The sequence below is a fragment of the Chrysemys picta genome, chromosome 9 (genome assembly GCF_011386835.1).
Source record: "Chrysemys picta bellii isolate R12L10 chromosome 9, ASM1138683v2, whole genome shotgun sequence".
In the NCBI taxonomy this organism is placed as follows: domain Eukaryota; kingdom Metazoa; phylum Chordata; order Testudines; family Emydidae; genus Chrysemys; species Chrysemys picta.
Genome location: NC_088799.1, coordinates 83327284 through 83341437, shown reverse-complemented (window position 1 = coordinate 83341437; position 14154 = coordinate 83327284). Strand labels below are relative to the sequence as shown.

Genomic DNA, 14154 nt, shown 5'->3' with positions numbered 1-14154 from the left:
TGGGCTAGAGCATGATGCCCTGGTGTGAAAACAGTGAGAAAACAGCCCGCATATCAGTGCAGCCCAGAATGCCAAGAGGAATTCCAAAAACATAAACAAATAAAACCTAAGGTCTAGTTTGTCTCTTCAGTGGACAAAATCAGAGCCTGAAATACCAGTGGATCAAGCAATTAAACTGTAAATGTAGTCATTAGCAACTTCTTGGTAATTAGCCTCTCAGTTCCCAGAAACCTGTGGTATCATTTCACATTGGAAAGTTGTCATTAGGCTGCGATGATGAAATGTGATGAAAATGTGGCACTCTTTCCAAGCAGAATAGGCTAATCAATTTGAGATAGCCAAAGGAGACATTGCCCCTAGGAATCTCTATACCAAACCCCAGTTCATGCTGAAGTAGGACTCTGGGAATTTAGTGAATCTCTGTGGACATTCTTACAGGGCCAAATCCCAAAGACCTGGACTCAGTGGGAAGTTTGCCTGAGTAAGGACTGCGTAAAACCTGATTGTGGGATCTTCAGCACCAAAACAGATGTGAGCTAAAGAAGCAACTCCATTAGCTAGTAACAGTAGCAGGCTGTTATCCTCTATGTGAACTAGTCACACGAGGGGGACATGACACACTTTACAAGTATGTTACATAAGCAACACAGGATTTGCAGACATGATCAATAAAACCCATAGTTTAGAGCCCTACTAAGAAGCGTCAGTGCTTTGACTAAAGAAGTTCTCAATGACCTCCCATCTTACCTATATTATGCCAGGAAACTTAAAATAAATTGTAATTTTAAAAAACCCAAGAACCCTGCTTTTGTTACATTAGAGCAAATCCAGAGTCTCTCCATGGTGTTCAGTCAAGCTACTGTGGTTTTACACCACTGTATATCTGAGAGCAGAATTTAGCCCAATGTATGACATTGAAATAAAAACAACATCGAGGCCATCCATTTGTAAAGGAAAAATGTGCAGAGGTGGAAAGGTTAGATGGTTCTCTCTGTCTCTCACTGTGTAATAGCTTAAACTGTGTTTAAAAGGGTCTCCGGGTGACATCATTGTTTACTCAAATCAATCTTTTCGTTGTAATAGCAGAAGAATCTTCTAAACTGGCCAAATTTGTTGTTTTGTTCTCTCCTGCAGCCTTGTGCAGCTGAAACCATTTTTAACTTCCTTGCTTCGTGTTCATCTATAGCTAGATCTAGATAAAGTGTCCCCCCACACGTTATACTATTATTTCATCTGATTATTCATGACAGGCATTGGAAAAAAGTGCTACCTATACACCCTCCAAGATATAGCAATGGGGCTTAAAAATGGACTAATCTTGTCTCCACCTGCACAAAAGCGCAATTGCAAGATGGAGTGAGTTGCTTCTTTGGCAATCCCAGTCCTTCAACACAGACAATCCAAGAAACTGAATCAGATGAAAACCTCAGTCTTTGGAAAGCACAGGGAGCAATTTTTCAAATCATGTTCCTTCCCCATATGTTAGAATTAGCAGCTGAGCACAAGGTTCAGAAGTTCGGCATGGAGGCTTTATCCTCCTTGTTCTAGCTGGCAGGCCAGATCAAGCTGTCTCTCAAGGAAACTTCAGGTACTGGCTTCAGCAGGCCCCAAAGTACCCTGATGAAATCACTTGTGCTGCTTTGGATCTTCCACTTATGGCTGAAAAAAGGCAGTTCAGGCATTTCATAGTGTTTTAAAGTAGTTAACTGACTTCAGTGCTTCTTTGCACTACAGTAATGCAAATAATAACTAAGAATCTGTTCATTAGAATTTGGAGCTAACAATCATCTCAGCTTTTATTTAACCCAAACTAAATTTGCCCATCCTGAGTTAGGAAGGTCTGTTCAAACTGTAAGACTCCTCCTGCAACCTTTACTTAAGCGATTCATCTTTGCTCATCCAAGTAGTCCCACTGGCTTCAGAGGGAGAACTCGTGTCAAGATAGCTGGACTGGGCCGGTGGTTTTCAGTCTACACACCCAACAGTATTTATTACTAGCGTCTTTTATTTTTATCTAATGCTTTGGTGGAGAGAGGAGAGAGATACTATTGTCAATAGCATTTGTTAGGCACTTCAGAAAGATACGAGGCCAAGTTCAGTGGTGCTGCACTAATGTCAGTGATGAATTTGGCCAACTGTCCTTGCTGCGAGAATATTGTAATTGAAACAGACACATAGTACAATGCAGCAATGCAGAGCTCGATTCTCCTCTCACCTGGAGTACCGTCACTGAAAGCAAAGGTCTGGATTTATGTCTTGGTGATGGAGAGCAGAATCTGTCCCACTGGACTTCCATGAGTGCAAGGGAGAGGGACTCTGGCCCACAGCATTTGGGGTGATCTGAAAACTTGTGTATCACAAAGTGGTGCAGAATTTTTGGTTCAGATGACTACATGCCCTCTGCACTCTTCTTTGTAAGGTGGATTCATGGAGCGAGAGCCTTCATGGGCGAAGTGCAATGAGAGCTGTGGCAGTGGAGAGAGTGGGTTACTGCCGCACAAGGCAGGCTGGGCTAGTGACATAGGCCTGGAGACTGCAGAATATTGGGCACATGGGGGATTTATATTTCTGTAAGGAAAGACAGAGACCTTGTGATTTGCTAGTTACCATCCACAAGACTTTATTTTCCTCTCTGCAAACACAGGCACACACTACTGTCTTGCAACAAGCATTTCCTCTACGAAGAAGCACTGTAATTAGGACTGCAGCTAGAAAGCGTTTCAATACTACAGCATGGGCACATATTACGGGCCCATCAGGAGGCAGTTTCAAGCAGGCGGAGCACTGTGTGATGAAGCATGGAAAAAAGATCTTTTTATAATCACTGGAGAATAAACACGGTACTTTTCTGCAAATTGGAGATGGGCCTGGATCCCAGCCCTAGATCCCAGCACTTCCAAACATCTGGGAAGTTCAGATTCAGACGTATCATCACAGATGACCCCGCTGTCTATAAAGGGCCAAATCTAAATCTCAGTTTTTAAAGACTGAGGGAATTTGGGATCTGGATCAGAACTTTGGATCAGCAAGCCTATTTCTGCTGTGAATCCGCAATTACTGATTGCATCCTTCTGTGGATGGAGGAGAAATCTGTTCGTTGCATCACTAGTTTTGATAAGTTAGGCTAGGGTCCTGCAAGGTGGGAAAAGCTAGAAAATCTGTTTTCCATTTATTGTCAACATTTTCCAGTTGTGCACCCAGCATTAGTTGCCATCAATGGGAACTGAGGGTGTTAAAGCACCATATAGGGTTGGCTCCTTAAACAGCAACTGTCTTCTTTTGGGAGACCTCTGTGAGAAATACGTGCTGCCAAATTCTGCTTACAATTATACTGGTGTAAATCCAAAGTAACTCCATGGGAGTCCTATGCAAAATTTACACCACTGTAACCATGAGGCAGAATTTGACCCATGGGGTGAAATTTCCTAACCTCCAACCCCAAGGAAGCAAACATTTTGACTGAGGTGTTTTGGATTCATGAAGGTTAAAAAAATGAACAGATAATAACAGGATCAAGCTTCCTTGACCCTCAAATGAAGAACAATTCCAGACAGCCTGCAAGCTCCCTTCTGCACTTCCTTGGCAATCTCTTTCCCACAGTTAAGAAAAACACAGGAAGATCTAAGGAAACCTATGTGGAAATGCAAAAGACGAAGGCATGTGATCTGAAAATAGAAGGAAAGTCCATACATTTCCTTTACATACTAGTCTGAGTCCAGTTTTTGGCTGAATTTTGAAATCTTTGGGACCATATGCTTTTGCCATTACCTCTAGGGCATAATGGGAAACTGACTTGTTTGGTCCTTCATCACTTAACAGATTAGACAATGTGGTTTTCTTTTTGCCTGGTAACTTCAAGAATTCTTTCACAGTGCTAAAAACTACTGCTTTAGAACCACAACAAAGGCCCGCTGCATTGGCTCAGAGACACCATCGGCCAGTTGTGAATCCCTTTGTGATTACATGTATTAGGGAAGCTTGCAGAAGTCACATCTCATAAAGTTCAGCACGGTATGAAAACTTACTGCATCCGACTGCAGAAAGCTAAAGAGATTAAACTGCAAACCACAGGCAATCCCACATTGGCTTGCCAAACCTCTGCACTAGTCCCAACTTAAAAGGGAAGAAGCAAATTTAATTTGGGCACAAGGAAGAGAAACTGTGCAGACCTCCACTCGCAGCAGGGCTCAGAAATTCCTCTAGGTCTTTCAAACTCTAACAATTTTAGGAATCCTCAGACCTCAAGGTAGATTGGGTGATGCTTTGGCAGAGGGAAGGGAGGACAGGATGTAGTGAGAGCAACAAAGTAGGTACTTAAAGGGCAGACTAATCAAAGAACTTGAAGGTGAGGGCACTGAGGTGCCTCTCAAAACCATTTCTATTCACCCCCTCCCCCAAACAATCAGTGTGTGTAGCTTTGAGTTATCCTGTTAAAAAGATGGCAACATTCTCATGGAGCAATAGGTCAACCTGCTTAGATCAGTGGATTAGTTAGTAAAAATTTGCACAGTGCTTTGAAAATACAGGGCTTGACTCAGATCTCACTCACGGTGGTTTTATATCAGTGTAACTCTACTGACGTCACCAGCCCACTAAATTTACTAATTCCTTCACAGTGCTTTCGTGGTATACAACCATAACAAGGGCTTCATTGTCTGTTTGGAGAATCAGACCCATGAAGAGTCCGTATGAATGCAAAGCATCTTCACTCTCAATTAGAAGTTTGTTTCAATGCTGATAAGGCAGAGTGGATCAGGTCATATGATGAGTCCAATGATAATCATGTGCACAATTCAGTTCTGCTTTTATTCTCCTTGATGGTTCTAAGTGAGCTGTGTCCCCAGCACAGAGATGCTGGATCAGCCTCACCATGTAAGAGGCAATCAGGTGTGCTCTTTGCATTACCATGGGGTCAAGCTGAAAACTTAATTAAAAATCTCCATAAGATTAAAAGAAGATGCCACCAGCTATCTACCCATGTGCAAAGCATGTGCCAAGCTGGGTTGTAACAACCTCCTTCCCCCCAGCTACCTGGACCTTGGATCTGGTCTGGTGCAGAGGGCAGCCCTAGATTAAACCCCCACCACCATAGAGAAGTTGGAGAGGGGTGGGTTGAGGACGAAGACTGGCTCTGGTCCCCCTCACACCAAATTAAATGGTGCTTTTTGAAGAAGCCAGAGCAAGACAGCAACAGGGGCAGAATTGTGACACCCTAAAGGGTTTCCCAGATTGCTCCTGGCATGGTGCAGCTATGCACTGTCTCTTACTCAGGGCTGAGCCTAAAGCTTAAGTCTAGCCCTATATACGTAGCCACATTTTGGCTCACTTCTACTGTGAGCCCAACACTAATTATTCCCAGTACAATTAATGGGCCCAATCCTGGTCCTAGCCGCGTCTGTGGCATGGAGCCCCCAGAAGCTCCATGACATGGCCAGTTTCTGCAGCTGTGGGTGCTTTGGCAGATGTAGAAGGGGAAGTTCCCCTCCAGTGTAATCATGGCCACTCAACCCCTTTGCTGCCCTCGGACAGAATCTGTGACTCCATCCATCTTGAGCGTCCTTCCAGCTCAGTCCAAACTCCCTAGACAGCTTTTTTCTGAAGGTCACTGGCTCTTTATCTGCCATATCAATCTACTGAAAGGTGGGATGTTATTTTTGCATATACTCCACCACGCTTGGGCAATGACCATTTTGTACTATCAACATACAGACAGTTTACATTTCACCTCAGATGTGCTCCTCCTAGCTTCCATCCCACCAGCCTTCCTCCTTCTCCTCATTTGAGGAACAATGGGCCTGGATGCATTTTTAAGATTCCATCTGTCATACAAAAAACATCTCTATATGGTTTGCTCTAATATTGTCTTGTGATCCCAAGCTTTCTCCTGGTACAGCACGGCTCCCATGGTAAACTTCAACCATCTATTTATATTAAATGGCATTTCCAGATAATAATCTGCTCTGGTTGATTTTGGCAAGTTCTGCTGTTTTCTATGTGCCTTACAAAAAATAAATAAAAAATAAGTGTCTCGCCCAGTGAGGTGAGAGACCATTTATTCTAGTGAACTGTAGACACTTTTATACCAGGATCTCCACTTATTTAAACAACCTATCTTGCTGGCCAGAGTGGCTGAATACAGAGCTAGGCTCTCTGCCCTATTTCTCTCCCATGTCATGAGGTACAGAGGAGCAAGAATGCCTTATCAGCATTAGGAAGGCTTAATATCATGTTAGTCATTTGAGATGAACTGTGAAGGAAAATGTTAGGGGCTGCGATCTATTTTGCTCTCGGGCTGTTGGGATAGCCAAAAATGTCTTTTAATTACTGCCCTTTGCAATTCCCATTTCAGTCTCAATAAAGGGGAAGTCTAGCCAGTGCAGAGGAGGAATAAAAGGTAGAGTACTCCAGGAAAATGTAGAAAATATCAAATTAATTATGCAACTACAAGGGGGTTAGCCTCAATGTCCTGCCCAAACTCTCATCTGGACAGTTAGAATCTACTTATCTGAAATTCCCCCAGCAGTTTTAAAAACTGTTACAAGGTGAGCTGAAAACGGCTTCCCCATTCCACCTGCATTTCAGTGGTGGAGAAAGTGACCCCCATTGTATACAGTTTGCGAAGTATGTTGGATAAAAATGCAACAGAAGCATAAGACATTCTAGTTCAATTCAATGTGTGCATACAGCACATTACAGATTCTCCATCTGCCATTCAAACACAGCACTGGCTGCTTGGAAAAACCAACTATTAGTCTCCTATTCCTGACTGCACTGATGAAATTTTGTATTGTATTTGGAAACTTTTTATAATGGTGGATGAATCCAATGGCACCATAAAGGATGCGTGTATGGCTCAACCTGAGGAATGTGAATCTTATAACATAATAGAGAGTTCTGATCCGTTATATAGGAAATGGGAAATAGCAATATTTCAAAATAACACAAACTTACCCCTACTATCTTGCTTAGATTTAGATGTGTTAATTGGGGCGGGGGGGGGGGAGGGGGAGGAGGGAAATTATGTATATGCATATTCTTGTAATATTTTCAATGAAAAAAGTGTTTGGAAAAAATAAAAATGAGATTCCTATAGAAACCTTGAACAAGTGGATTTGTTCTGTGCTCTCAGTATTCTTTTTTGTATGCTTTTACTCTCTGGAAATTATGGGACTTTAAAATACTTTTTATCTTCCTTTAATACACTAATTATTGTAAAAAAATTTCTGCTTAGTTTTGAATGTGGCAGTTTTAGACAGGGAAATTAGTATAACACTAGCTTTTAAAAAGAGTTCTGTACTGTTTATAACATTTTTCTACAGTGCAGCTGATATTTAGAAAATCACATTAGCAGTAGGACATAAGACTTGCTTTTATAAAAAGTGAGCAATGGTCTATTTGGTTCAGTATCCCGTCCCGAACAGAGACCAATGATGGATTCTTCATAGAAAGGCAAAAACATGCACAATATTGCAATATTTTTCCATGGAGCTAACTTTCTTCCTGACCCCAGTCAGTGATCATTTTATGCTCTGAAGCATGATGATTGGGATAGTTTTCTAGTACTGAGGTGTGATGTCTTAGAAACATACAGGCTACTAATGACAAACCATCAATAGTAGTAATATATATAGGTATGGTTGAAAAATGAAAACCTATTTTCACAAAAATATTTGAAATATCAAAGTTGTTTTTATGTCAAAAAGTTCAAAATAGAGCCACTTTTTTTTTTAAAGTTGTCATGATTTTATTTTAAAATGGTTCTCAAAACCACTGAAAGATGCTATTGAAAAAGGTTACTGGAATTTTTGACTTACTGAAAACCATTTTTGATAAAAAATGTCAGGATTAAAAAACAAAAAAAGCGTTAACTTTTTCATGCCAAATGACAAATTTGTCAATGTCAGCTATTTATGGGGGGAAAAAACGTTTTTGAAAACAAACAAACAAACCAAAACCACTTTTTGACCAGGAACAACAACAACCACCACCACACACCCAAACAAATCACTTTCCAACCAGGAAAAATAACAACACTTTTTTTGCCAAAAATTTCCACCAGCCCTTGTGCTTAGAAAATAAAGACTGTAAATGCAATAAGAGTCAAACAGAACCATTTCAACCTTGTGCTAAGAGGAATCAGAACTAAAATATGCAACAATGTCAAAGGAGGAGGAAATGCTATGACAAGCATGGAGCTATTCTAGATGATTTCAGTACATCTACATGTTTTGGAGCTAAGCTTTTTGGAATGGGGCTGGAGATTGCTGGGATGAGCAATGGTCTGCCTGTTACCTCTTCTGATTTGAAATCAGATCTCAGCTTTACTATGGTCAGGGTGCAGGACCTGTTGCTGATCCATGGGCATGATTAGGTTTCAGGGAAAATACAACCTATCAATGGTCTAGTAAGATATAACTTTTGTCCTCAACCATCAATACAGTAACTCCTAAATGTTCTTGGATTCCCTAGGTGCCATCTACACAGGTCACAGCAGTAGTCTCCTCACCTGTGACATGAATCTGATGGCAGAGTGATGGTGGCAGTCATCTCAAATCAATACTAATTAGTTGTAACACAGCGAGTACTTGAAGTCCTCTACTGTGGCTGGGGTATTAGCTAAGAAAATATCCCTTCCCTTGGTGTCTGTCCCAAACAGAGGAGGAGGAGAACTGGTTTGACAACGGCACTGCTGAGAAGGATCTGGGAGTTATGGTGGATCATAACCTCAACAATGCAGTACTGCTGCAAAAAAAGCAAATGCAATTTAGGGTTGCATTGAGAGAGGCATAACATGCAAGTCATGGGAGGTGTTAGTACCATTGGTTAGGCCTCAGCTGGAGTACTGTGTCCAATTTTGGTCACCACTGTATAGAAAGGATGTAGAGAAACTGGAAAGGATCGAGAGGCAAGCAACAAAGATGATCATAGGGATGGAGTGCAAGCCATATGAGCAAAGGCTGAAGGAACTGGGTATGTTTAGTTTGGAAAAGAGATTAAGGGGGGACATGATAGCAGTCTTCAAATACTTGAACACTGCCATAAAAAAAAGGGAGAAAAGTTGTTCTGTCTTGCCACAAAGGGCAGGACAAGAGGCAATGGGTTCAAACTACAGCATAGCAGATTTATATTAAATCTCAGGCAAAACTTCCTAACTGTAAGAACAGTAGGACAATGGAACAAACTGCCGTGGGAAGTCATGGAAGCTCCGTCACTGGAGGTTTTCAAAAGGAGGCTGGATAGCCATTTGTCCTGGACGGTTTAGACACAACAAATTCTGCATCTTGGCAGGGGATTAGACTAGATGACCCTTATGGTTCCTTCTAACCCTATGGTTCTATGATTCTATGACACAAAGCTCTACCCCTCTTTATTGTCAGACATGGATAGGGCATTCCCTCTCTCTCCCTTCTCAGTGCCTGGCTCCGAAGGGGCATGGATGAAATTGAGCTGGGTGAAGCTCTTGCTAAATACAGTGGGGGTAAGACTGCCAGGTAAGGAGTCTATTTAGAGGATGCAGTGGGTGATATCTGTACCTGGTCCATTTATGTGGGAGTAAACCCACCCTTTTCAGTAACAGTTGCAATATGAGTGTGCTCCTGGATTCCCAGCAAGAACTGGTGGCCAGAAATACCTTTTCCTGACTGTGCTTGGCCAGGTACTTGTTACCAATTCTCTCTGATACAGAAACTGCCATGGTAATACATGCCTTTGGAACCTTCAGGCTGGACTGCTGTCTTATGCCCTATATGGACAAGCTCCGAAGACCATTCAAAAGTTACTGTTAGTGGAGAATACAGCTGGCTGCATACTTGCAGTGTCAGCCAGAGGGAGTGCATTACAGCAATTCTCTGAGGACTGCACAAACTTCCTATTTGCTTCCAGGTGCAATTCAAAATGTTGCTACTGATGTATAAAGGCCAATCAGTTATGGAATCACCTATTTCCCCACATGCTCTAACAATAACTGAGGTCAGCTAGGGCAATTCTACTAAGGGTAGCTGGTGGCATGGTATTCATGACTCTTGCCTATGGAATCCACGTCCTCTGTTGGTCAAGCAGAGCTTAAACTGGCCCTTTAAGGCATGATGTAAAGCTCATGTTTACTCCAGGTATGTCTGTGAGGCATATACGGAGCTTGTTTCTGAGTTTATCTGGGCTGACCCTTGCTAGCAAGTGTTTAAAATGTTGGTACGTACACCCAGAGGCACTGTGAGGGAGCATTTTATAAGTCTCTGAATAAACCAAACCAAATATGTGGATTCTAGTAATGAAGCTCTGGTAGTTTACGGTACTACCAGAATCCCTCAGCAGATCTGTCTTCCTGATATGGTTGGTTATTGATTATAGTTGGTGGAAATTAACCGTACCCCTAGAGCCTAGAGACACACTTCATACTGATAAGGAGACTAAAGAACCAATAGTCTGGTGTTTTGAAAAATACCCAGGGCTCAAGGAAGACTGGAACATTACTGGCAGGAGAAATTTCACAGTAAATAACAGACCATCTCCTATATACAATCTTATGTGCCATGAATAAATAGCATGGTAATCCAATGAAATCCTCATGATTAATGAAATAATGGAAGACCACATGGCACATGGAAAAGCTCTTCTCAGTCTTATTAGCCCAATTATTCTCTTGTGCTAGCATAAATCAGGAGTAACTCCAGACACACATTTAGAAGGAGAACACAGCATTGATGCACAACCAGGTGCAGAGGAAGGGACAATACAATCTAGAGAGAAGAAGATTGCTCACGCAACTTCTTTACCTATGGACCTTAAGAATTGCACCCCTGAATTATTCTATTCCCCATGAAGGAAGTGATTTCATAGATTCAGCTTGCCCCATGCACAACGGGGGGCTCAAATATATGCTATAGCCTCAGCTTTTGAAGCCTCATCTTCTTCAGGGTGTTTCAGATGATCAAATACAACTTGAAATGTTCCCATATAGGAGAAAGATACTAAGCCCCACAAATTGCTATTTTTAACTAATTGTTGAAGCCTCAAGGCCAGATATCAGAAGTGTTAGCTGGGGTGTGTGTGTGTGGGGGGGGAATCCTTCAAATGCATTGCACGTCGAGGACCTTTTCTTGAAGATACATCTTTCTCTATTTCCAAATATTTTAATGAAGCACTGACCCCTTTGAAGTATTCAAACCTGAGCTCCCATTGCTTTTGGTAAAAGAACTGATATCTAGTGAGAGAGCCCTTGTAAACTTATTACAGGAAATTCCAGAGCCAATTCCTAACTGGCCCATTGGCCACCTATTTAATTAGGCGTTACTGTGTGGGGGTGGGGATCTTCCAGAAGAAAGCCCAGGGCAAGGACAGGGAGGTGATTAAGAGCAACGCACAAAGCTTGTTACTTGCTCAAAGTAAAGTGTTATGAATTCAGGAGTCTTTCTGAGAAAGTTCAGGTAGGGCTGAAAAGAAAAGAACCCCAAAGGTTCTTCTGACGGGCGCCTGGGAGCAGTTTAATGCTAAGTAAGTGTGAGACTGGAGAAAAATGTGAGTTGTGGATCTAGAATGGAGCCTTCACTTCACCACAGGAACTTGAGGGTCAAAGCCTTGGGGTGGGTGGGTGAGAGCAAGTAGATTCAGCAGCTAGGGAACCAGAACCAGGTCGGCTGGCTTTAGAGCAGTGCACTCTTTCCAAGCTTGCTGTCCTTTTCTAAAATGCAAAGGAAGAGCTTTGCCCTCCAGGTGAGTTCTCCCATAGCACTCACACAGCTCTCCTGAAAACCCACCTCAAAGCCACCCTTTCTCTTAACTTCAACAAGGGAAGTCCCCACCGGGGCCGGGGATGCCTATTTGCAGTTGCAAGCGCCATCTAGCGGCAGCTCCCCAGATCTGCTACCTCAAGGCACTTGACTCCTTGTGATGCCCAAACCCTGAGAAAGTAATTGAAACCATATCCAGGAGAGAAAATCCCAGGCAATTAAAACAACAACATAGTTGAAATAGTTGCATCCATAAAGGAAACCAAATTTAACTCTGTGACAATACAGGCTCCCCCCCCCCCCCAAAAAATGGACCTAGCCGGACTGCAAATTTCCTCTCTAACAAATCCCCAGACCTTAAACAGAGTCCTTGCTTTGCTGCTTCATGTAGGGTTATTACAGTTGCCCACACGTAACGCGCAGTATCCCATGGCGCTAGGTTAGTGTACTCAGGTGCATGCTTGCTTTCAGCAGGAGAAAAAAATAAATACACGGAAAGTTCAGCCAGCCCTAGTGTTGCTTTTGTCCCCCCCCCCCCCCTTGGGCAAGGTGCTGGGCCAGGCAAGAAAACCAGGAGCTAGAACCACATGGACAGGGGCACCAACCAAGACCCCCACACAGGGGGAAATCGTTCCTCTCCATCCCACCCAGGGATGTATCATTATTCTTTATTTCAATCAGCTAGTCAACATCCAGGGGTGGCTGGTTTTGAACTGGTCCCTCTGATATGACCGCTTGGGTAGACTAGGTGGCTTGCTGTAAAGTGGCCTTAAGCCGATGAGGGGGAGAGAACCAGTTCCAACCTGGATACCGCACCGGAGTGAGCAAACACAGAAGAGAAAGTTGTGGTAGCAAAAATACACTGTGAAATCAAAGGAGAGTGTGTGAGAGAGAGAGATTGAAAAAACCACGTGTAAACTGCTCTTACCTTGTAGCCAAAGCAGTCCATGAAGCACACAAACAGCCAGGGCGGTGCAGTGCTTTGGAATCATGTCTGGTGCAGATGTGAATGATGAGTATATCCTTTATAAACGTGCAAGAAGGGAGATCTGTCAATAGGGTCAATTTCTTTCCAGCAACAAGTTTCAAAGCCTTCAGGCTGGGTAAGGGCGGGGAGGGGGAAGAACAAGGCGTCCAGAAGTTCTCACTTGTTGATTCCAGTGAAACTGCTCTTTCCATTCACTGCTTCCCCCCTTTGCTACAGGTTTTGTTTGCCTCCCTCTCTTCTTGACGGCCAAATGTTTTTTTTTTTTTCAGAATAACTTTATTCCTTGTTTCCCCCCCTCCTAACTCATGGGTTGATCTGGGGTTTTTTGTTTGTTTGGGTTGGTTTTTCTCCCCCCCCCCTTTTTTTTGGCTAAAATCTGATTAAAGTAAAGAGACCGGTGAGAAGAGCAGATGTTACACAACTGACCAAAGGGGTTAACAAAGCGAAGTAACCGCAACAAAAAGTTTTGGTGCAAAGTTTTTTCGAGTCACTGAGCGGCTGCTTCTGAGTCGCTCTCCTCCCTTGGGCTGGGTTCTGGTTAAAGTGTCTGCAACCAAGAGCCTCCGCTGAGGTCTGTTTATCCAGGGAGGTGCAGGTGCTGCAGGGATCTGGAGGAAGAAGCTTTTAAACTCTCTCAGGCTTGCGAGACAGGAGGGGGGGGGGGGAACCAAAACAAAACGCCTGCGTCCCAGTAGCTGTTGCAGCTGACACGAGCCCACGGGATCTCTGCTACATGGTGCTGGGGAAATCACAAGCCCAGGAGCAGGCGACCGGTTCGGCTTCTTGCAAGGAGTGGGGCTTCTGCCTGGGCAAATCCCAGTTTAGGTATTTCTCTCGCTCTCCCCCACCCCTCCCAGTTTGATCTGCTTTTGCTGGGATGTTTGATGTGAGCCTGGGATTCTTTATAGGGAAAGAACAAGAGGAAGGAGAGACGTCAGCAGCAGAGCCAGGGGGGAGCTTCTCTCGCTCGCTGTCACTTTTCCAGTGCTAAGGTTTCCAGGGCTGCTGCTGCTGCCTGAGATGGGGCAAAATCGGCCGGGATTTCAAACCCTCACACACATGCCAGCCCTTGCGCTGGGTCTTGCCTAGCTGCTAACAGGTGGGCAGGGCTGCTCGGGGCAGACAGGTGGCACCAAGCTCAGGCTGCAGTAGCATGAGCGGAGTGGGAGGCAGAGGCTGGTCGAGGTAGCTCATCAGGTGGCAATGTGCCCCTGGACTCCTTTCCCCGGAATGGGTCTGGCACTGGGTTTGGGGGCGCTGGACCCCAAGAGGTGCGTTGTTGCTGAGCTCCCTCATGTGCACCAGAGACACCGGCAAGCAAAAGGAAATATACAAGAGAGTGGACGAAGAAATAAAACTTGCCCCAGTTTTCTGTCTGTAAAGGTGCTGGAATAACCTGGGAAGTTGCTCAGGATATCGGTTTACAGGTGTTTTGCTTTG

At 43.6% G+C, this 14154-nt stretch overlaps 1 protein-coding gene across 2 annotated transcripts in view; it reads right to left on the bottom strand.

Annotated features, from left to right (window-relative positions):
• LOC101936531 (vascular endothelial growth factor receptor kdr-like) overlaps positions 1–13593 on the bottom strand; it is a 184969-nt gene extending 171376 nt beyond the window's left edge. Inside the window, exon 1 of one of the 2 annotated variants that reach the window (XM_042851029.2) lies at positions 12655–13593. In XM_042851029.2, coding sequence (XP_042706963.2) covers positions 12655–12718 — 64 coding nt within the window. In that variant the 5' untranslated portion in view covers positions 12719–13593. The remainder of the gene's footprint in view (positions 1–12654) is intronic. The other variant, XM_042851031.2, reaches the window with a different exon arrangement.
• Positions 13594–14154: the final 561 nt, after the last annotated feature.